Source organism: Poecilia reticulata, chromosome 1 (assembly GCF_904066995.2).
Source record: "Poecilia reticulata chromosome 1, P_reticulata-male-v2, whole genome shotgun sequence".
NCBI lineage: Eukaryota > Metazoa > Chordata > Actinopteri > Cyprinodontiformes > Poeciliidae > Poecilia > Poecilia reticulata.
In genome coordinates, this window is record NC_088830.1 from 7,024,571 (window position 1) to 7,048,455 (window position 23,885).

General features: G+C 41.1%; 2 protein-coding genes across 4 annotated transcripts in view; both read left to right on the top strand.

Moving 5' to 3' along the window:
• The window catches only part of tab1 (TGF-beta activated kinase 1/MAP3K7 binding protein 1), a 92,042-nt gene extending 71,510 nt beyond the window's left edge, over positions 1–20,532 (top strand). For all 3 annotated transcript variants that reach the window (XM_081599667.1, XM_081599737.1, XM_081599703.1), the window contains exons 12-14: positions 1,095–1,687; positions 5,331–5,613; positions 5,702–20,532. In XM_081599667.1, the coding sequence (XP_081455793.1) occupies positions 1,095–1,687; positions 5,331–5,613; positions 5,702–6,193 (1,368 nt within the window). In that variant the 3' untranslated portion in view covers positions 6,194–20,532. The remainder of the gene's footprint in view (positions 1–1,094; positions 1,688–5,330; positions 5,614–5,701) is intronic.
• The window catches only part of rps19bp1 (ribosomal protein S19 binding protein 1), a 122,556-nt gene continuing 114,293 nt past the window's right edge, over positions 15,623–23,885 (top strand). Inside the window, exon 1 of the mRNA XM_081600772.1 lies at positions 15,623–15,632. The gene's annotated coding sequence lies outside the window, so the exon portion shown is untranslated. The remainder of the gene's footprint in view (positions 15,633–23,885) is intronic.

Here is a 23,885-nt window from a genome sequence, read left to right on the forward strand (position 1 = left end):
ATAATGCCCAAGTCTGTGCTAATTGATTCAAATTGTTTCTGCGCTCATTTATAGGTTATTTATTGATTAATATATTGCATGTGATTGCTTGTTATTAATTAATTAATTTATATCTAGTCATTTTTAACTTATCACTCTTGGGTATATATATATTTTACAAAGTTTGTATTAATTACCTAAGATGGAGTAGCTTTCAACAAATAAGCAATTTCCCCTTGGGGATCAATAAAGTACACTGCTCAAAAAATAAAGGGAAGACTTAAACACTTAAGTGAACACTTAAGTGTTCCCCTTTATTTTTTTGAGCAGTATATATTCTATTCTAACACTTTTTTTACACTCTTAGTTGTTTCTCTGATCAATTCTACACCAGACCAGAGAGCCATATGAAGGCTAGATTTCAGATTTTTCTCCTTCATATGAACTCTGTGACCTAAAAGCCTCCACAAGCACAACATAATTTTGTGCCCGTTGCACAGAGAATATATATACAAATATGTAAGCAGTGGTGGGTACCCCTCTGCTAATGTGCTAATAGGGAAGCTAATTATTTGTTTAGCTAACTTTGAAAATGCTAAGAGCACTTAGCGTCCACTAAATTAGTTTTTCTGGATATATTTTAAGCAGAATATAGCACTCATAAACAAATTCAAAAATACTTTATTAATCCCAGAGGGAAATTAACAAGCATGGCTGTTAATTATGCATATACAAAACGTCTTGTGTGTGAGATCTCACATTCTCCTCTTGGTTGAAGTTAGCGGTGTAGCATTAGCACTAAGTACCATGTTGGCATAGCGCTTTCCGCAAATAGAGTTGATGTTTCATTATCAGTGCTTTGGGGTTAGTGCAGCTAATGTTTTAGTTGGCACTGTCAACTTTTATATATATATTTTTTATGTAATTCAGAACTTTAAAAAACAAAATCTTTTGAAGGTTTAGCGTACGCCACTCATTTCTAGAGCAGTCATTTTACAAATAAACTTACTTTGAGAGTTAGCACAATGAGTGCTAATAGTAAAATCGTGGTAAATGAAATGCCAGAGTATTTACCTGAAGTGTACCTGAACTCTTTCTTATCTTCTTCCTTCTAGAAAAAAAGTGACGGTAGTCACGTTGAACCCAACCTACAAAAACTGCGGGAACAATTAGGAAAAGAAAAGCTGCCCGACCCGATAAAGTCCATGGGAGACCTTCACACCCGCAGTCACCAGCTCCAGGATGACAAAACCTCGTATTTTGTGCGTACGAGTCGTGGGGCCTACTGTTTCAGACAGGGGACAGAGATCAAGGAATCCTCTGCAAAAGCAGCAGCGGGTGCGGCTGGTGACGTTTTGGATGTGGATAAAGCCGCTCAGCGGAAACCTCTGGGGCTTCAGCAGCAGCCCGGAAAGATAAGGGGCAAAGGTCAGCCTTTGGGCAGCGGGAAGCAGCTGGTGAAGTGTGTTTGCCGGCCGGGCTGGCACGGACCTTATTGTGGGGTTCCCACCATGGTGTACCACTCCAACCTGCCGACGAAGGAGCGGCTGACGCCCAGAAAGACGCCGCGGAGAGTCATCAACGCCATCAACATCAACCACGAGTTCGACCTGCTGCATACGCGCTTTCACGAGCTTTCACAGTCCGTGGACTTGTTCCTGGTGTGCGAGTCAAACTTTACCGCATACGGAGAGAAACGGCCGCTGAGGTATGGCATGATCTTCATTTCTTCATTTGGGAGCGGGATGTAATGCACGATCACGACAATAAAGTTTACAGCACGATAAATTGCTCCAGAAATTATCTCGATGAACGATAATATTGTCATGTTAAGACCAGTTTCAACTCATAATAATAATGGCATAATAATGCGAGCACACATACTGAAAAGTCAAACAAACTTGAATTTCGAAAAGAAAATTTAACACTGATACCAGAAGACATTTTAAATATTAAAAAAGAAAGAAAACGGAGCACTTTCTGTTACGGTCAATCTGTCTCAACAGGGAAAACAGGCAAAAGTGGCAGACAGTGCAGACCAAATACTTCACACCAGGTGTTGAATGTTTGCAAGGCTGAATGTTGCAAGGCTCTTCAACGATATGAAATGGGAGCGTCTCTTTGACGACTGTCGTCCAAATGAAATTTGTTCATTTCTCATGTGATGAATTGATTTATAGCTTATTGTGACAGGCTAAGGCTTTACAGATCAGGGTTAACATATCTCTAAGATTGAAAAACATACAACTTATTACACTTTATTATTTATCCAGCACAAATAAATCCACAATGAAAAGCTGTGGGTGGTTAAACAAAGTACGCGGCCCGAGTCAACAGCTTGTGTCGAAGTCTTTAACATTTATCAGAGTCAGAAATGTGTTTTCCTCCGTCAGTCTCTCACATTATTGCAGAGGAATTGTGACCAACTTTACAGCATCCATGCCGTCGTTGGAGGTTTACCGACGTGTCTCTGCACAGGCGTAGCGTCAGGTTTAGGTCTGAACCTTAGACCTAATTACAACACCGTTGTTTTTCTTTTTCTAACACTTGGTTGTAGGGTTTTCAGTTGTTTGGGGTCATGGTCTTTACTGAGACACTCCTATTAAACCTAAACAGTTAAATAAATGCATTTAATCATCAACAAATGGCTGCTGCCTCAGGTTACTCACTCCTCTCAGCTTTATTTTTGTTGAATAATCAATGAGTTTTGGATCAATTGTGTGTTTTTGTGCTTTTTAGATTAAATTTAGACACTCAATAAATTACTGAGCTGATAAGTAAAGTTGTTGAATTGATAGTGGTTGTACTTTGGTTTTACAATAACTGCTCATGTCTAACAATTTTAGACATGAGCAGTGTCTAAAATTTTTTACTTATAAAAAATTTACTTATTTTTTATAAGTAAATAAAATCTGATCGGCATCAGATTTTATTTACTTATTGTTTTAATTTTTAGTTTCTTTTTAATGACACATTATAAATTTGTGCTAAAAGGTTCTGTACCCCACCTCTCGCCCAGAACATTAACTGGAGATAGGCACCAGCACCTCTCCCGACCCCACTAAGGGACAAAGGTGTAAAGAAAATGGATGGATGGATGTTCTGTGACCACTTCTTTTGATTTTTTTTTTTTTTTTGGTATCTGGTAATTAATTTTGAAATTGGATAGTGCAGAGCATCAAATGTGTGTTGCTGCTGCAGCTGTTCTGATGCTGCTGTACCTGTTGATGCTCTGCTGAATGCCTGCTTTAAGGTCATCAATACCAGAGGAGCTCTATTCATGCTCTATGTTCCCATTCAGATGGCAAAAACAAACTGTTGAGCTTTGAGTCCATCCATCCATTTTCTTCTGCTTATCCGGGGTCGGGTCGCGGGTGCAGCAGCTTCAGAATGGAGGCCCAGACTTCCCTCTCCCCAGCCACTTCTTCCAGCTCCTCCGGGGGAATCCCAAGGCGTACCTAGGTCAGCCGAGAGACGTAATCCCTCCAGCGTGTCCTGGGTCTTCCCCGAGGCCTCCTCCCGGTGGGACGTGGCCAAAACACCTCACCAGGGAGGCGTCCAGGAGGCATCTTGACCAGATGCCCGAGCCACCTCTACTGGCTCCTCTCGACATGGAGGAGCAGCGGCTCTACTCTGAGTCCCTCCCGGATGACCGAGCTTCTCACCCTATCTCTAAGGGAGAGCCCAGCCACCCTTCGGAGGAAACCCATTTCGGCTGCTTGTATCCGTGATCTCGTTCTTTCGGTCATGACCCAAAGCTCATGACCATAGATGAGGATTGGGTACGTAGATCGACCGGTAAATCGAGAGCTTCACTTTTTGACTCAGCTCTCTTTTCACAACAACGGACCGGTACAGCGCCCGCTTCACAGTAGACGCTGCCCCAATCCGCCTGTCGATCTCCCGCTCCCTTCTTCCCTCATTCGTGAACAAGATCCCCAGATACTTAAACTCCTCCACTTGAGGCAGGACGACCCCCCTGACCCGGAGAAGGCACTCTACCCTTTTCCGGCTCAAGACCATGGCCTCGGATTTGGAGGCACTGAGCCTCATCCCGGCCGCTTCGCACTCAGCCGCGAACCGCTCCAGTGAGAGCTGCAGATCACGATCTGATGAAGCCAACAGGACCACATCATCCGTAAAAAGCAGAGATGCGATCCTAAGGCTTTGAGTGTTTTTCTTTTTCTTTTTTTTCCTTCTACCTTCCCTCTGTTGTACACAGTCATTCTTCATGCTTGTTGAGACTCGGTGTGCAGAATAATAATTACAGTTTGGTTTCTTTGGCAACGACGTGAAACACCTTGAAAGCAATTTTCCAGGAGATTATGACGAGCGGCATGATTGACTGGGCGAGGAGGGAGATTGGTGTGTTCAATCACAGGATGTGGCACAGCATGAAAGCAGCTACACGCCTTGGTTTTTTTTTTTTTTTGGCTACACATATCAACAGGTTAATAGAGTTGGTCCTCTCAGGAAGTCTGGTGTGTGTTGAGCAGAGAGCTGGTGTTTGTCAAGCGAATGCCCAGCGGATTCGTTTTGGATCTCCATTTGGTTTTCAACCCAGCAGTGATCATCTGACCTCGTCGGTTTCCGTTAGACAGAATAACCACAATCATAATTCATTTTTAATTCACCAAGGGAAATGGTTAGGTAGAGAAATGTGATTTTAGCAGCTTTAAAGAGACTCTTCATTCCAAATAAAAATCTGAAATTTTTCTATGAAGGCCAGAGAGATTTATTGGACAAGATCTATAAATGAAAAGCAACACAGAGACCAAAGAACGCCTGAGACGGGTCAGCCAGGATGTTTAAACCAGCGTTCTACAACTTTTTCCCCAAACATCTAACAGCAAAGTTCAGTTTGTCTGAAAATGAAAATAGTTTTACACTGACTACAAACCTGCCTAAACTGGAGTTAAAATCAAATAATGTTGAAGTGTTGTCCCAGTTGAAATCCAGACCTAACTTCAATTAAGAGTCTGTAGAATGAATTGAAAATCTATGTTTATTCTAGATGTGTAAAGCTGGCAGAGACACAGCCCAAAACACTTCTGGTTGTCATTGGAGTAAAAGGTCTACAAAGTGCTGACTTCGTTGAATACAGCTACACACCATTCCTTTATTTTTTTTGTAAAACAAATACTGAAAACCATGTGTCGTTTTGGATAAACCCGTTGGTCTATCAGTTGTTGATAGACCAACCGGTTTGTGTTGACCTATCACATTTACTTGTATTAAATACATAAGTGTAACGAAATGAGGCACTGTAAGTTTGACATGACTGGCCGAAGTTAAGAGAATTGGAAATGGCGACTTTAGCTTTGACAATTTCCTTTTATCTGTCTCCCTAGTTTCCTGCGTCTCCTTCTGAACGGAACGTACGACTACGTCCGTCATAAGATCCTCTATGTGTTCCTCGACCACTTCCCCGATGGCGGCCGGCAGGACGGATGGATAGCCGACGACTATCTGCGGACGTTCCTGACGCGCAATGGCTTGTCCAGGGTGAAGGGGGCCAGATCAGACGACGTGTTCGTCATCAACGACGCAGACGAAATCCCGGCGCAGGAAGGCCTCCTTTTCCTCAAGCTGTTCGACGGTTGGACCGAACCGTTCGCCATACACATGCGAAAGGTACGCAAGCGGTACCCCACGGAGTGGCGTGTGCACAGCGACCATATGGCAGAGCTGTTTGTAACTGTGGTTGTCTCTCTGTCTCCAGTCTTTGTACGGCTTCTTCTGGAAGCAGTTTGGGACTCTGGAGGTGGTGTCCGGCTGCACACTCAGGATGCTCCGTGACGTCTACGACGGCGACGGCATCAAGCTGCGGCGCCGCGAGTACTACACCATGCCAGGCTTCCGCAAGTACGAGAACGACACGGGCCACATCCTGGTGCAGTGGTCCGTGGGAAGCCCCTTCCACTTCGCTGGCTGGCACTGCTCCTGGTGCTTCACACCCGAGGGGATTTACTTCAAGCTGGTGTCGGCGCAGAATGGGGACTTCCCCAGGTGGGGGGACTACGAAGACAAACGCGACCTCAACTACATCCGGGAACTGATCCGGACAGGGGGCTGGTTTGACGGCTCCGTGCAGGAATATCCCCCTGCGGACCCCAAAGAGCACATGTTCGCCCCCAAGTACATGCTGGAGAACCACAAAAGGTATCACTACCTCCTAGAGAACCCTTATAAACACAAAGTCCAGAACGAATGAAGTCTAAGAGACCATGCTTTGGGAACATACCTAACAGAAGTGCCGGAGAGAGGCCTTCGCACTGAGCTCTGGAGGTGGGCTGACACCGACGGACGAAATCTCGACGGATGACGACAATGAAGGTGATGCAGGGATTTAAAAGCTCTTCAAATTATTTGGGGGTTTTAAAAAGGGAACATGACAACAATGGGTTTACAAATTCAGCATCGGCAGGACGAAACCAGTGGATGAACAAAAATAAAAAAATCACTGCTTTCCCCGTCGTTCCGTCGTCACAGTGAGAGGCCAAGCTATTTCTCCGCGCCCGCTTACTTTGTATCTCATCCACCACTGGACACACTTGTAGGAAGAAAAATAAATAATAAAAAAAAAAAGGCAGGGAAGCAACAAGCGTTTTTATTTAATTTTCTGCCTATTCCTGTCTGCTTTCACTGAAGTTTACAGCCTGCCAGACGCTCGGCTTTCAACCCCCTCGCCCTCTGATGTCTTCCTGTCATTCTCAGTGACCTCCTTCCAGAGCCGGACGCAGGTTCAGAGGCAAAACATGGAGACCTTAAGGTCTGCTGAGAGTACCAAACAAGTGTCACAGGTTTCTGCTCACGTTCATGATCATGCACCTTAAGCTCGTCTGCGTGGTTGTAAATAGTGTGCGTGTGTGTGTGTGTGCGTGCGTGCTCTGTTTGTGCCGTTCGGACTAAAAAAATCAATGCGAGTGAAAAAGGTTCATGAAGGAAAAAGTGTGCCGTAATGAAAAGGAAATAAAATGAAATACCACATGGATGGTGTGTACTGAGTTGGGAGTGTGTTTTCCGGAGCTTGCGGACAGATTGGAGCGAAGCGTTTTGGTCCCATCAGAGGAGAAGCTGCAGCCTTGGGTTTTCAGATCTGTCAGATTAGCAGCTGGGGTCGCCGGGTTTTCCTTGGAATCTTGCGGAGAAGGACTGGTGGTGGTGCGGTGCGAGGATGTTCACACATCGGCGCTTAGATGCTTCTGAACACTAAAAGTCCCCTGGACGAGTCTTTATGCGTCGCTGCCAATGGTCGAATGTCTGCTGGAGGCTCCTCTGAGCGTTTCTTGTCTCCATATTCCTTCTTAAGTCCCGTCTTGTTTTCCATTCTCCATTTTTATGCTCTTTAAATTCCTTATTTTCATGTGTTAAGTCAGATGAGCTGAAAATGGCTCCGTTTTCAATTTTGCTATCTGTTAGAAATGCGCCAGTCATTCAGGAAGACATTGGAACCTGCCAATATTCTCCTGATCGGCTCTGATCAATGAGTATGGGAAAAAATGTCACAATAACTAATTTTGCTGGACGATAAATTGTCCCAGTAATTATTGCGATAAACAATAATGTCATTTTGAGTCAATTTTCAACTTGTATAATGATAATGGCATAATAATTTACGTTCACTGTCTCAAAGACTAGATTTAATTTTGTACAGAAAATCCACACTGTAACCAGAAGACATATTAAATATCCAAATAAAAACAAAAATAATAAATAAAATGAAAATAAAAAAACATACGCAACCGCAACATAAATAAAATGGATTATGAAGTTTCTGTAAACAAATATCATCAGAATTCAAATTATCCAGTGAATTTTAATTCATTTTGCCTTTAATTAGTTACAAACTTGCTTCCCACCGTTTTTCTCAAAGGACACACCAACTGACCTCATCTGCATTGATTCATTTATTTTGAGTCTAATAAACTTAATGCAGGTTAGGAACATATGCTTTGATTCATAAATTCAGATAATATCTTACCAGCTGAAAAAAAACAAACTAAAAAAAACTTTGCATCTTAACTCAGCATACGTTGAAATTAGTACTGAAAGTGGAAGCTTGGCGGCTGTTGTATATCAAAGCATTTATATGAAAGTTATTTTATTGATTTTTAAATCATCTTTATTTAAAATCTTCTTTTTTGCAAAGAGGCTGGTAAACATGGAAACAGGAGGTCGAAGGCGGTGCGCCACCGATAATCATAATGTGTGAAAAATGCTTAAAAACAAAAACATTTGCAGCTAACCTAGCAAAAAATAAATTAAATAAGGCAGTTTGTCTCAATCAGTAATATTTTTGCTCTTCAGAATGCTTAAATTATTAGTTTCCCTTTACATGTTCTTTTCTCGACGTTTCACTCTGGAAGATCATCGATGGCGCGCCTCCTCCGACCTCAATTTCCTGTGTAATTAATCGGTGGCCTTACTTTAAAAAAACATACACACAAACCGTTTCCAGGGTTCTTTTTAACACTGTAGAGCTCTGCCCTTCTCTGACTAGCCATTAGTTTTAATCTCAACAAATTATAGCAAGAAACTACATAGTGCAGGTGGGATATCGGAACCACCAGAGCCTCACTTCAAAAGTCTGCTCTGTTTTCGTTCTTGTCAAGGGTGAAGCAAATCATGGCAGAAATGTTGACATCACCACAAACCCAAATGAAAAACTTTACAAGGAACACAGCGACTAAAAATGAGAAAAACCTTAATGATTTTTTTTTTTAAGCAGATTGACCAGCTCCATCTAGAGGTAACTTAGTGTTGCTAAGACCTAAAACAGAAAACGTTCTCTTCAGTTTAAGAAGTAATCATTTTCCATTATATTTACCATTTTATTAAACCCTCTCCAGGCAAAAAGTTTTCTCTTAAAGCTGTGATTTGATTTGGAGGCCGGATGTTGGCCTGAGATTGTTGGCCTCTTTGCTCGGGGAGGAGAAAATGAGATTAGTCAGAAGGCCGGTGATGCTGGATTCTGTTTCTGGGCTGGACGGCTGCTCCGACGGCGTACAGTGGAATGCAACAGCAGCAGCTGTCGGGGGTTTGGTGTTGGTATCAACCATCTAATTCCTGGGAGGCAGCAGAGAAATTAGCTCCAAATAGGATTTGAAATCAGATGGCCAGGGACTCTTTGTGGGAGGCTTTAAATTAGATTGTAGTTTTTTGTGTGCGCGTGATTTGGAAAAGGTCGATGTTGGGTAAGGACGACTCTAACACAAATCTGGGTCATTTAAGAATACCAGGGTGTCCGCATATTCTTGAAAAGTCTTAAATTCATGTGTTTAAAACTAAGGCCTTAAAACATCTTAAATTCATTTAAAGAAACAAAAGTTGGCCTTAAATACATTAACCACAGGTCTTAAATTTCTTCATGGCAGTTCTGTTTAATTTCGGCTTAACTCGTAGGCTATATGTTTTCCTGCAGAACATTCCCATCAGGCAAATTCTTGAGTCAGACACTTTCAATGTATTCTGTGACTTCAAGAAGTTGAGGTTACCAGTAGCAAACATACCTTAGCTAGCTAGCTTTTTATTTTTTTTTATCATGGGTAAAAGTGCAAATTTATCGCCAGTTGGTTAGTTTTCTCCATCGATTCACTTCTGTTGTAAACGAATGTTGTAAATGAAGCTAAGTGCAACTTAGAGTCCAAAAATCTAAAATCAAACTACAGGAACCAAACAATGAGACCTACACTAAAGTTTTTGGGAGAGGGAGCAACTATGGTCCAGAAATGGGGCATGCAACAGGAAATGACTGAATAAGCACGTTAAAGTAAGTGTATTTTAGCAAGTGTGCTTAATGGCATATTTTTCCATCAATATATAGGTTTTAAATGTTACTTTTTAATCTTAAAGATGTCTTAAATTTGAGTTGAAGAAAGTTTCAGAAACCAATTGCTGATTTGGTGTGCACCTCCCAAATCTGCAGCTGGCTGGGGGGCCTGGTAAATGCTTGAAAAATCTGTAGCTTTAGACGGTCCAGTCAAAGAACGACATGTCGCAGTAGGAGAGCTAAATCCAACGTAAGTTTCTCTCCACCGACATTCATTGGTAATTTGATAACACATTTCTGTGCAGTTTCAGTTCATCACATGCAGACAACGATTAAGTCGTTGTTCTGCTTTACTAACTAAACAATTTGATTTGAACGGCATAAACTTTAATGACTCGCGTTTCGGCTGCTTTAGGTCCAGCCGTCTCCCACACTGAGAGCTTTCCAGCCGCAGCAGGTCACAGGAAACCGACACAGGGAACTTTATTATATCAACCAAATAAACTGGACGGTCTCTAATATGTCTTTGCTAGCTGTGCACACACTGAAAGAGTGCCGTGCAAATTGCTGCCCACAGGCTCGCTGGGGGTGTTGCTGATGTAAAATCACAGACAGTACAACCGCAGGAACTGGGAGCTGAGATTAGACCAGGATTTATTTACTGTTCATTGGAAAACAATGTGAACAAGGCCCTGATCCAGACTTTGGGACTGGAGTGGGCTTTCCCTAGTTATTCCTGATTGAGCTGTGAGGCATGTGCAGCGTGGTTGCAGTGTTAGCACATGCAGATTTATTCAGGGAATCACGTTCGCATCAAAAAACATAATTATCAGCTGTATTTTTCCTGAATTTTTGGGGGAAACTGCATTAATCTGGTGCAGATTTAAAAAAAAAAAAAAAAAAGTATTTGACTTTCTGAACATTTGAAGTAAGAAAAATCCCACTGAGCAGTTAAATTACCCACCCTCCTCATCTCTGGCTTCATGCCCTCTGCCCTATCGGTCTTTGTGGTGCTACCATTTAAAAAGTGGAGAGAGAAAAGTTTTGCATTAGCTCAACGGCATCTGAGAAACAAAACCACAAGCAGGGTCCCCATAAAAGAACGTGGGCGGCTATTTGTGCTCTCGCCTTGCCAGGAGGTATTGACTTTGAGTTAACACCCCGCTCCCAGTCTGCTGCAGTCACATCACGCCAAACATCTGGTGAACAGCGCCCATGTTTACATTTCTGCGTACATTTTTTGAGCCTTTGTCTGAGAGCAGCAGCCTGTGCCAGCCTGGGCCATCCAAGGAAGTTTATCCGCTTCAAGGCTCGGCCGGTTACCGGCTTTATCGCCATGGCAGCAATCCCCCCTCGGGTTCCCGAGATCCTCAACAGCCTGAGGTCATCAAGACTGCGGACCGGTGGTTCAAGAGGCAGTTATCGGGAGAAATCACAGACCACTTCCTTCCTCAGCAGCTGATGCAGAGCCTAGTGAAAATAAAGAAGTAGATGCTCGGAGCGGTTGTGCGCTCGTGGCCAGTAGCCCCGTTATTATGCATGAAGAGCAGCGCAGGTGCCACCTCTGTAGCGCAAACTGCAAATAAAACATGGGCAGATCAAAACCGAGAGAATGTGGAGCAGCTTGTAAAGCAGGGAGATATTTCACAGCTTTATTGTGTGAAACGTGTTTGTGTGGAAGAGAGAGGGAGGGCTTGATTTTTTTCACTTTGAAGTAGAGTCATCACAGTGATGAAACGAAAGCCGTCCAAAGTGAATCGAGCCGTACGTCATCCCTGGAAAAGAAAATCTATAAAGCGGTGACGGATGCAGCCCGGATGAAGTTGCAATGTTTTGAGGCGGTGCCTCCTCGCTGGGCTTGCAGTAATTTCTTCCTTTTGTTTATTTCTGGGGGGTTTTTTTATTCTTTTTTTAAGCCGTTCTCCGAATTGGAAGGTCTGTCTCGCTCAAGGACCTCGCTGCAGATTGCGTCCGCTCAGCAGATGTTAAAAGCGATGAGGCCTTGATGCGTGCGGACAGTCCGACTGCAACCCTCGCCAGTTTGCTGTCTCGTTTTATTATAATCAAGCCTTGAATTGGCAAAGAAATAATGATGCCGAAGTTAAATGGGAGTGGACGAATTCAAACATCCCTCCAAGTCTTCCAGAGTTCACGGGACCATTGCTCTAGTCAGCGTTTTTACGGAGCTGTTGTGTCTCTACAACACTTTGCTCTTCAGAAGCGAACCAAGACGAACCAAGATGGTTGGTTGGGTTGGTTCGCTTGAAGTGAACTCTGGTTTGGTTCGAAAGCATATGTGGATGTAAGTGGTCCGGAGACTGCTCCACAAGGAGAAAGAGGACTATAGTGCAAGGCATTCTGGGTAAATATGACCAAAACAGACACTAGTCTAACATTGGCAGGAGAAATGTCTTGTCTTTTGTCGGTGACGAAAGAGAAATCCTGCAACTCCTAAAGCCTCACATCACTCCATTTATTGAAGACGAAAGTTGCACTCATGTCTTCTGTTGTTTTTGTGTCGTTTCCTTTAGCGGTTCTTGCTGCAGCGCCACCACAGGCGAGGAGGGGAACAAGTTTTTCAAAAGGTTTAGTTGGTTTGATGCAGTGTAAAAGTGAAAACCGACAGCTGAAAATATAACAAATGTAATTTTGGGCCTCAATCGAATCGAGTCTACCGCACTATCAGGTGTGAAGACACCTAAAGACTGCCTCATTCAGTTTAAAGCACATAACATATTGTAAATTTTATTTCTGGCAGAAACTGTTTTATTTTCACAGAATCCCATGAAAACATCTCTGAGTACTAAAGGAACGGCTGGACGAGCAGAGCTACGACTGAAAAGAAACCCAGGATTCTCATTCTGTATTAATAAAGAGTAATAACTGACCCATGGAGTTCTTTTTCATAGAACTGACTTTCCAGATTATGACTGCCTGGTCAAACAGACCTTTGACTGTGCATTTAAAATCAAAGCTAGGATTATCCCTGTTCTCTCTTATTAATAGTGAGTAACATGTTGCTCTTTTTCTTCATGGGTAAATGTTTGAGCAAAATGAACTTTATTCTTTTATTCACAGCGTATCCAACATAAGTGACAGACTTGATGTATTATCCTTTATCGGGCATCCGCTGCAGTAAATGTGGCTGACTTGATTCTGTTGACTGGAAAAGAGGGGATTTATTAAGCATAAAATGCAAAACTGTAGAGAAGACAGAGCGATCCTGCTGCAGAGGGGTTTTGGAGTTGCTAGGAAACGGCTCTGTGCAAGCTTTAATTGCTTGGAGTTATTGATGTTAGCGACGGGGAACGGGCATTCAGAGTATGAAACCAGTGGTGTCTAAACTTAGACTGTAAAGGGATACCAGGGAAGGGTTTCCTATTTAGTGCGCAGCGTTACTGTAGTTCATCAGTTCATAATTAGTAGCTGGACATTGGTCAGAGGTCCTTGAATTCCTTTTTTGGCAAAAATGGGAGTGATTTTAAGTCGGCAGGGAATGTTTCTGCGCACGACTTGAAAACAAATAAAATAGAAGTTGAATCAACTCTTAAGATGAATTCACAATACATTTAATATATTTGTGGAGTTCAGCACGTGCGCTTTCTATTCAGATGGCATTCTGGGTAGCGCTGACCTCTCTCCCATCTGTTTTTGTTGTGTCATTAAAGCTGATTGGCCGCCTGCGCACTCAGCCGACATTCCTACATGACTCTGGACCCCGTCCAGCATTGTTGCTTCCACTAATAAGCTGTTTTATTAAAAAAACAGCAAACAAACAAACAAAAAAAAGACAGAAAACAGCTTTCTTAAAAAAAAAACAAAAAAAAAAAACATTGGCAGCTACTGGAGTGGAAATGAAAAGAGAAGTCAATGCTTGGGGGTGTCGAGGAAAGGGACTGAATGTTTAATAGAGTTCATTCTCAAGTTTTTGTTTTCTTATGTTACGGTTTTGTTTTTGTCATATTTGATCGGTTCTTATGTGGGTTTGGAAAATGTGGAGTTAAGATCTAGCCAATGTCAGAAATCTGTGATGAAACGTAAACTTTAAGAATCCTTCATAGAGGCTGAAACTAAAATGGGAAAACTTACATTCAGAAAAATGCATTACAGCGCCGAATCAAATGGCTACATTAATATGCCAGCACAAATAAAACTGGGGTTTAGTCGCAAAATTCTTTCAGGCAAGCTGTTAGCATCATTGTAGATCTGTAATGTTCAGAGTATGTATGTTAGAATAAAACCTTCCTATTGCTAATGTATTTAAAGGAATTCTTTAAGTGAGCTTCTGCTGAAAGTTTTTAAGCTAATATTTGTCGCTAGGCATTAGCTTAAACCTTGAGGTTGACACTAATGGCTAATCTGGGAGGAACTAAGATTAAAACAAACGTTTAAAACAACTTTGAATTTAAAACATCAGAACATTTAATCCAAAGACTGTTTAATTCACTTTAAAACCTGGGGTGAAGTTGTGTTGAAAGTTTTTAAGCTAATATGCGTGGCTAGGCATTAGCTTGGGCTTTGAGGTTCAAGCTAATGGCTAGCTGGTGGCTAATCCAGAAAGGACTAAGACCAAAACAAACCTTTAAAACAACTCTGATCTTAAAAACGCTAAAACGGTTCATCCAGACTATTTAATTCACTTTTAAATCTGTCATGATTGCATTGTGTGATTATTTATCAAAAAAAGTTAAGTTGTTTTATATGGAGAGTCCTGGTAGGAAGTAATGTGCTCCCAATGATTGTTCTTTATTAAATTCATACTATGCCATCATTTTTTGGCATTAAATTTTTAACCCACACAAATTTTGTACTGGCCGTTATCAGAGTTTACTTAATTCACAGATTAAAAATATTGAGAATACACACAACTGAATAGTTCTGCTGAACAAAGTCCAGCCAACTGGTGTAAAAGGTCAAACGGGCAGTGTTGTGTATTTTCCAGGCACATACTGCCATTTTATAGCACAATCGAGGAACTATGTTATCTTCAGTTGTTATAATAAAGCCGTATATATAAAAGAAATTTGACTTTGCAAGTTAACGCCTTGAAATTGGGCCTCTGTCTCTTTAAGAAGGTTGTGCTCTTTCTGAAACCCCGTCTTCAGAAAGTCACCACAACACGGCTCCTATGTTAACACTTTAGCAACATTTTTACCAGCGTTGCTCTGTGAAGTAGCTCCTATAATGAGCTCAGAAGATGGACAGTTTCACCAGGTGTTCTGTCTGTAATTGCTGCTGGCTAGTCTGAAGGAGCTGAATGGTGGCGTTGGTGGCAATGGTGGCGTTGGTTCCTCCCAGGCGCTTTGTACAGCTGAATGGTTGTCATGGAAATTCACAGATTTCTCAAACGTGGGTGAAGGAAAAAAATTATAGCAAGCTATAAAGCTCAAAAAAGTCCATTTTACAAAATACAGCCCCGTTAATAAAATCTTCTCCGTCAGAGAACGGATGGGCTCATTGGTAGAAGAAACTCATTGAATCAACAAGCAGCTAAGATTCGCTGCTCTGTGACTTGGAGACAGCTCCTCTGTCAACATGGTGGCGTTTAGCATACGGATGTCTGGAATCTGTGGTATGTGTTTGTTAGTCTCTGCGTTTCTGAAAGTGCTCCGCAGCAGATTGTTTGGCTCTGGGGCGGGTATTAGGCAAATCAGGTCCAGGGCTCCATATGTTGTGGCACAGCAGATGATAAAAAGATCAAAATAATTTTTTTTAAAAATGATGAAAGTCAGAGTGACACAACAGAAAGACGAGACGGGTGCAGTGACACATACGGGCCTGAGAAAGCGAGTGGGCGGAACCAGCCGCCGGCACCTGGCCCCGCCGCGGATCGGTTCCCGTCTGAAGCCGGAGGGGAGGGGACCGGTCTGACTGACGGACTGTGAGAAAAAAGAAAAGGAAACAGTTTTAGTTCGGGGATTTTTATTTTTTTTTTTACTCACTGTTTAGATGAATCGGATCAGAACCCTCAGCTGAGCCCCCTCTCTTTGATGATCCCGTTTTCATCCTGAAATAATGGAGGATTTGGCCGCTTTCGCTCGTGTGGACTGGCGCCGGGACATTTGCCGCCGTTTTCCTGCTGTCATGACCTGCGATCATTTAACACGCAGACTTCCAATTTCAACTACTACCTGTCCTGAGGTCTTTCTAGTTACGCTGAATTACATCCAAGTTGGAGCTTGTGGCTCAAATTTTGTCCATTATTATAAAGAAAATGATCAGAAAGTAGCTCACCTGGGGAAAAACACACCATCTTTATTGTTATTTTTCAGATCACTGCCATTTGTTTAACACACAGTACAGCTGCTGGTAGAGACGGACACAGAGAACTAAATGAATTCTGACCTTGCACTCACTCACCTACCATAAAACATGGATTGCTAAATGACTCGGATGTTAAAGGGTCTTCCTTGTCAAAGTCAAACAGGAAGTCATGGATTACTAATGAAATATTTTTGGATTCAGACTCAGCGGGGGGAAAAAAAGAAAAGCAGTAATTAGAACAAAATGCTTCTTTATATTTTTAGCTTTCATGAATTTAAAGGACCATAATTGTGATTTTGTATTAAATCACAATTTTATTATTCTTTCCATTTTTAAAATGGAATAAACTTACTCAAATTAAAAGTTGTTCAGTTTTTGACCATTCTGATGAACTCGAGGCTTTTTTTTTTTTTTTCTTTTGCACATCTTTACCAGGAAATCCAACAGAAACTATAATTCTCATGTCTGCATACTGCTGGAGGTTTTTTGTTTTGCTTGTATCTTGCCTCAGCGCCCAGCACACAGAGAGGGTGGCGGGTTCAGGGAAAAGGCGAGTGAAGGGGAGGCGATCCTCTGGAGAGCTTTGAGTTCCCCGCAGTCAGAAACAGAGAGAAGGAGGGATTTTCCACTCAAACGCCACACTTTCTGTGTTTGCTCTGCTTGTTTTGGTTTTGATTTGCACCTATGCATTTTGAGTGGACTCAGATAAAGGTTTTTTTTTCTTTTTTATATTTATAAAATATTTTTTTATGTAAATTGACAGGGAATGTTTGGTTTCCCCCCCCAAAATTCCACTATTTTTTGTACTTTATTTTGTAGGTCCATCTAATCGGCGGCTCTGTCTCTAACATCTCTTCGGGGTGCTGTGTGAGGTCGGGGTCCCTCGGCTCTGGTTTCAGTGGCTCTTTTTTGTTTCCGTCTTGTTCACGCCGTCGCTCAGATCAAGCCGTTCTCTACTGGTTTTCATCAGCACTCGGTTTTTCCATGACGCTTATCTGCTTCAGAATCTGTTTTAGTTACTTGATGACAATAACTTAAAAATGAACCCAGAATATAAAGCAAGACAAAAAAAAACTTATTGCTAGAAAATATATAATCATTTTTTATAACTCTGACTACTAGGCACTCGGTTTGTGCCCTCACTGATTACTGTGAAGGCTTCCACTTGTTTGGCGCACACAAAAAAAACGTATCATTATTAATAATAAATAATTCAGGATATTGATAACATTGCTCTCATCTATGATCTGTATTTGTCATAAAGTTGCTTTTTTTTGTCCTCATTTCCTTCCAGATCTATAAAGATATCACAGTAACCTTTACCTGTTGTTTTCCATGTTAACAATTCAACTGCCTGCAAAATCATGTGTTGCACCTTATTGGAAGGATGTGGTTTTGTTTTTTTCTTTATGCATACATACATGTATTTATATATGAGTGTGTGTGTGCATGTGTGTGTGTGTTTTATAAAAGAGCTACTCGGTGCACATTATGTATCTTAAACAGGGTTCTAATTTATTTTCTTTGCTGTTTGTCCTCTTTAATGTTTTCTTGTTCTTCACCTAATCAGCCAATGAGCTTTCATTGAGCCCAAGTTAGAAATAATTCACTAACTGGTAACTACTGGTTTCCATGTTGATACTGGTTTCAACCCGTTAAGGCTTGATGCAGCGTGTAAACAAGCCTGCAGCGGTTCTGGTCATTTGGTGCCTTCGCCGTTTCGTTTCCAGGTAACGGAGCCGCCCAGCGTTTCATTCTGAGCAATCAGACAAATTTTGGAAGATGTGCTCATAATTTATTTTATATGTGTGTTTTCACAACTCCAACATGTCAGGATCTCTCAGTTATTTTGATTTGATCAGGAGTTTGAATTTAGCATAAAGACTCCAAACTGGTAAGAGGATGAAATAAATAAAAAATATTATCATGTTTCCAGGAAACAATATATTAGGTTGAATTATAGGTGAGATTTAGGCATTTTATGTAACTGTGTGTCCTTTAAGCAAGAAATGGTTAACTAAAGGAAAAGCAAACGTGCAATGGCACATGATTTGTTTGAAATGATTAGTTTCCTCCAGTGCTGGTGTCCGGGACTAAACTTTCTGCTTTCTGACACACTGCAGGCGTGCCTCTGTTATAAATCACATCATTTGCACATGCAGAAACAGCTGTCAAATACTGAAAATGCTGACCAGAAATCATTTTTACTCCTTCGTTTGGCGCCCCCTCTAACGCAGCACCCCTATACCTGGTGGTACATTCCCATTTTGTGCCTACCGTTTCCAGTCACAAACAATCCTTTCTTGACTTTTTTCCTTAAATTATGTAATATAAAAACATTTAAATTAATCAAATAATCAAAATGTGGGGGTTTTTTATGACGCAATAAGTTAGCAGTTGTGTGTTTGCCTTTTAAACAACGTGCACTGCTATGGAGCTGTGTGGAGATTTCCTATTTGCGTCGCCGCACCCACACACCTGGTCCGTTTTGGACCCGTGACCACTATGAGACACTTTGCATGTCACTTTGTATAGTCAACATAAACATTCCCCTCCACTGCGTGTCCATTTTGAACTGGGAAGATGCACTCATACACACACACACACTCTCTCACTCTCACACACGCACACGTTTGCGTGGGTATCGTTGTGGGGACTTTCCATTGACTTCCATTCATTTCTACAGCTTTACCCTTATCCTAACTCTATCCATTACATACTTAACCCTAACCAAAACTCAATTCACACCTTAGTCCTAAATATGACCCCTGACACAAAAACAGCATTTCCTCTTGTGGGGACCAGGCTTCAGTCCCATAAGAAGCAATGGGTCCTCACAACGTAGTGTCAGGAAAATGGTCCCCACAAGGTATTACAAACAAACTCACACGCACACACACACACACACACGCACGCATTAGCAGTCCAAATTTGGCAGAAGCCTGGCGCTCGGCGCAGCACTGCCACCCGGTCCCATGTCCTCAGGCCAGAGTTCTGTCCGCGGCCAATCGACTAGCAGCGGCGCCTGCCAGGTCTAATCCTCCCTCCATCCCTTCCATCGCTTTGCCAAATTGACCCGTCGGCTCTTTCTCTGACTAAATGCTGTTTACAGAGCTGGAGCAACAGTTTCTGGAAGCTCTCAGATTGTCTTATTTTTGCTGCTCTTTATGCTAAAACGATGAAGTGAACTTGTTCAAACGAAGGAAAGAAAATAATTTCTATTGTTTTGTTCCCATGCACTGACTGTAATTTTACATAATTTCTTTCTTTTTTTCATATCACTGCTGGTGTTTTGGTCACATTTTGGGGTCTTTTTTATTTACATTTAACTTGTGGCAGGAGGAACTGTATGAGATGCCGTTTGTAAAGTTGCACAACAGCACTAATTTAGTTTATTTAGCCGGTCATAAAGACATGATGTTCATTTTTTAAGGTCATATTTTCACCATGTCATTCACTCGTTTATAAATTTGGACCTAAATACATAGATACGAGTTATTTAGTTTGCAAAAATATTTAGTTCCCAAGGGAATATTTAATTTGAAGCTGAAGATTTACTTAAATATTTGGCTCCAAATGAAATATTTTCCAAACTATACATTTAATTTTCAAACCAAATATTTATTTTCTAAACTGAATATTTCTTGCTTGCAAATACTTAGGTTGCTAGCTAAATATTTAACTCGCATCTAAATATTTAGGCCCAATTTAAATATTTAATTTCCAAACTAAGCATTTAATTTTCAATCTAAATATTTAGGTTGCTAGCTAAATATCTAACTTTAGCTGAATATTTAAGGCTAAGCTAAGTATTTAGCTAACATGCAAATGAACTTGCCGACAAGCAGAAGTGGGATATAAAAGCTGGGCTTTATAAGCCCTGCTGTGTGTAAACTCAATATTTAGCTGGTGAATTAAATACTTGGTTTCTTAGTTGAAACTCTGGCATTCATAAATTTTGGAATAAAAAGGCAAAAATATAACTCACACATATTTTTGTTTTCTCTCTGTCAGGCTAAATAGACCAAATTATTGCTGTTAATTTTTTTATTTATTTTTTTGTAGCTTTACAAGCGGCGCTCTGTTGAACTGTGTTTGTCGATGTGAGATGTTCATTTAGTTTCTGTACAGTGAGCGGGACGTGAGTGGAAATGGAGCCGTTTAGTGCTCAGCTCGTCGTCGTGCCGGTGTGTCCAGGTGTTCCCTGACCTCCATGTCCGCTGATCCAAACAAACAGAATCGGAAACGGAGGGAACATGCAGAGTTAGCAGGAGGATAAAAATGAACACATTCTCCATCAGGAGAAAAAAACAAACAAACTTTCCCCAAAAGAGAGACGATACTTTTGAATAAAGGATATTTTTCTCCTGGGTGTGGTCACAAAGAAGTGTGTATATTTCTAAGTTAATTGAAAACTGAATCTTATTTGTTCTCTATACGAATGGCTGTATGTTAACCATGAAAAAGCAATGAGATCTACCATTAAAAAAGGAAATAAATTAAATATGAAAATGTGACATTGTCGGCATGTTTTTTTTCTCTCGTTTCTTCTTGAAAGCATCTGTGGAAATGTTGGTGGTAAAATGTTTCTCTGCTCTGCATGTCAATGGTTCGCATCATCAGTCAGTCGTAACACTAGAGGGCAGCACTGTAAAACACATCAATTCACCTGGATAGGAGTCATCACAGGGGAAAAAACTGTGGAACTTTGGATTTACTTCAGTTTAGCAAAATGTTTATACTTAATTCGACTCACTGAAATTTATATCTAAAACTCAAATAAAAAACTGTGATGTTATGGTTGGAAGAAGCAGATTTTTTGTTTTTAAATTTAGAATAAAATGTCATCTGATCCAACTCATTTTTTTGTTGGACAAGTTCCACTGGGTGTTTTTATTAACTTTAATGCTTTGTGTTCTGCTCCGAATACAAGAAACATTTCAAATAAAAAGGTTAAAAAAGTGAGAAGTTCTAAAGTGAGAGGTTCTCACTTTAAGATGGAGATTTGAACACTTTAAGAGCCTTATTCAACAGACTGAGAAAACTCACAAAAGCGTTGATTTAACTGGAACATCTCAGTTTTGTGTGATTAAAAATCAGTTTTGAGCCTGAAATTATGAATGTGAGGTAAAAACTGACATGTTATATTAACCATTTTGTGAACTTTTTCCTTTGTATTCACTTGATAAACTCAGACTTTAATGCAGTGGGTGTCCAAACTGTCAATCTCTGCCACAACTGGTAGACTGAAAATATTAATTAAATTTAAAATGCAAAAATGAGTGTATTGGGAGTTTTTTCTCCCTCTTTTTGTTTTAGTTTCGCTTGCATTATAAGCAAAACAAATGTGGGGAAGTCATCAGTTGTTTTCTATGTGGTTGGCCAAATTTGTACTTTTCTTGACTTGTGGACAGGAGAGGCCGGTCAAAATCAATTCAAAGGGCCACAAATAGCCCATGGGCCACATTTTGGACACCCTGGCTTTAATGTGTTTTAATATGCTTTTGGTTACTCATAATATTTAGAAAAAAAATTCACAAGTAAAACGTCTCATAACCGTGAGGCGGTCACATAGCGAGCGTCTGTGGATTGCAGTTTTCAATGCCACAGATTCTCAGATTAGTCCTGGACTTCGACTGGGTCTTTCTAAATCCAAACCATTCCACCAACTATAGTGGGATTTTTGAATATAGTTCAATCCATCTTCACAAGTCTGAGCAGTGTTCCAGTTTTTACCAAAAAAAAAGTAAAAAGCCTCCCCACAGCATGATGGTGCCACCACCATGTTCCGCTGTGAGGATGACAGCCTCCCTTCTCCCACAGGCTTGTCTTCTTCATGGTTTGTCACAAACTGTTAGAATTTTGCTTCCACTTCACAATTTTGTACAACTTTGTCCATCCATCCATCCATTTTCTTTACACCCTTGTCCCTTAGTGGGGTCAGGAGGGGTACTTTGTATTTGTCTCTCACCTAAAATCCTAATAACAGTCACCAAGGTTGTAGCATAACATGTGAAAACCTTCAAGGTCTTAACACAGCACTTACTGCGAACTCTGTTAGCTAGCAGCCGATTTAAAATGCGTTCAACCGCTGGCAGCGAATCATGTCGGCAGTTTTCTGAACAACAGCGATAAAATGTAGCCTTTAAAAACGGAGTTAAAGGTCGACTGATTGTCGTCTCGCAGTGGGAAATGTCCGACTAGCTTTGAAACGGTACGTGACCCTGAGCATTACATCAGAAACGTCCAGCAACGTTCGCAATAATTATAATAATAAAAAGTAACCACAGAATGCTTCCTAAAACAATACGATAGGTCAGCGGTCCGGTTGTGCCCCAAATCAGCCACACACACAAAGAAATCTGCTCATGCTGTTTTTCTCATTATGAGGAGGAAACATTGAACTTAAAAAAACAAAAAGAAAAGAAAAAGGAAAAAGACCTTTAAGTAACGAAGATCGTCTCATGGAAACTATCAACATCTGGATGTGCAATTGACATGAAATCACATACAGAAACGAGCGGTGAGGGGGGAAATGTGCTGCAGGACAGCAGGGAATATTAGTAATCATCATAAAATTCAAATAAACGATCGTGTAGATTTGGTCTTTTGTTCAGCTGAAGTGCTGAAATCCCCTGCAGGTGAATTTTTTAAAATCTTATTAGCTGCATTCAGTTTATGTTTGTGCCAATGATTGTAGAACAAAGCACTCTTTCAACACCTCATCCGTAAAATGTTCTCATCTCTGTCGAATCCATCAGAATAATGATCCCTTCTTCAGTTTATTTGTCAATTTGAAGCTTTTTATCATCTGCCGGCCCAATTGATTTTTTTTGACCTATGATTCTCATTCACACTTGCCGCCTGTGCATGTGAATCATCGTGAAAGGAATGAAACTCATATTAATAAATTCTGATCTCAATTTCTAGAAAGACGGTAATTTAAACTCTGAGCAGCCGAAGCAGAAAGCAGCTTCACAGTTTGAGTAACACTCCAAGAAACGTCTACGAATAAAACCAGAACAAGCCAGAGCAGAACCCTGGTGTGAAGCTCAAACACCTATGAGTAAGAGTTGTGTTTCTGTGCTATCACTCCCACATCGGGTCATGTCAAGAAAGAGATGAAATAGAGGCTAGACGCCACTACGAGTAGAATCGGTGGAAGCCTGAAACCCAGCATGAAAACAAGAGTATATTTGGTGAGTCGTAGAAGAGCATTAAAGACACACAGCTGGTGAAGTGGCAGCCGGCTGGGGAAACATAATGCTGGGAACAGAGATGCTAACCACGCAGGTGCGTGAGCGCAGAACTACTCCAACACCGTCATCCTGCCGTTGTTCCTGCGTTACACCATTAGACAGGCGGTTAACAGCTGGAAGTACCCGCACAGCATGTACATTTGCAGGTAAAACAAGACTGTGATTTTGTTTTTGACTGTCTCCATGGAAACCTCTGTGGCACAAATCTAGCTGTACATACTGTGTGTGCTTTATGAGGTCAAAGTTCAGAAATATGAACTAAGCTCCTCAGCACCTAAACTTTGTGCTAGTAAGCATGCTAATGGACCATGACATTACATCGTAGCGTTTCATGTCTTTGACGTCCTAGCTTAAGGCTGATCAAAAAATAACAATAAAAATGTTGGCGTTCATTTTCATTAGTTGGACCTCAGATTACACCATGTTCTCCAGACTTTGCTTAGTCACTTTTTTAGGGTAAGCAGCCCTTTTGTGTTGGTTTGGAAAAGCGTCTAAGCACCAGACTGTTTTGGCCTCAGTGATGAAGACCAAAATAAATGCTAAAAAAAAGTATTAAAGGAGTAATATTACGTATTATCCAGGCACATAGTGCTATTTTATAGCATGATCAG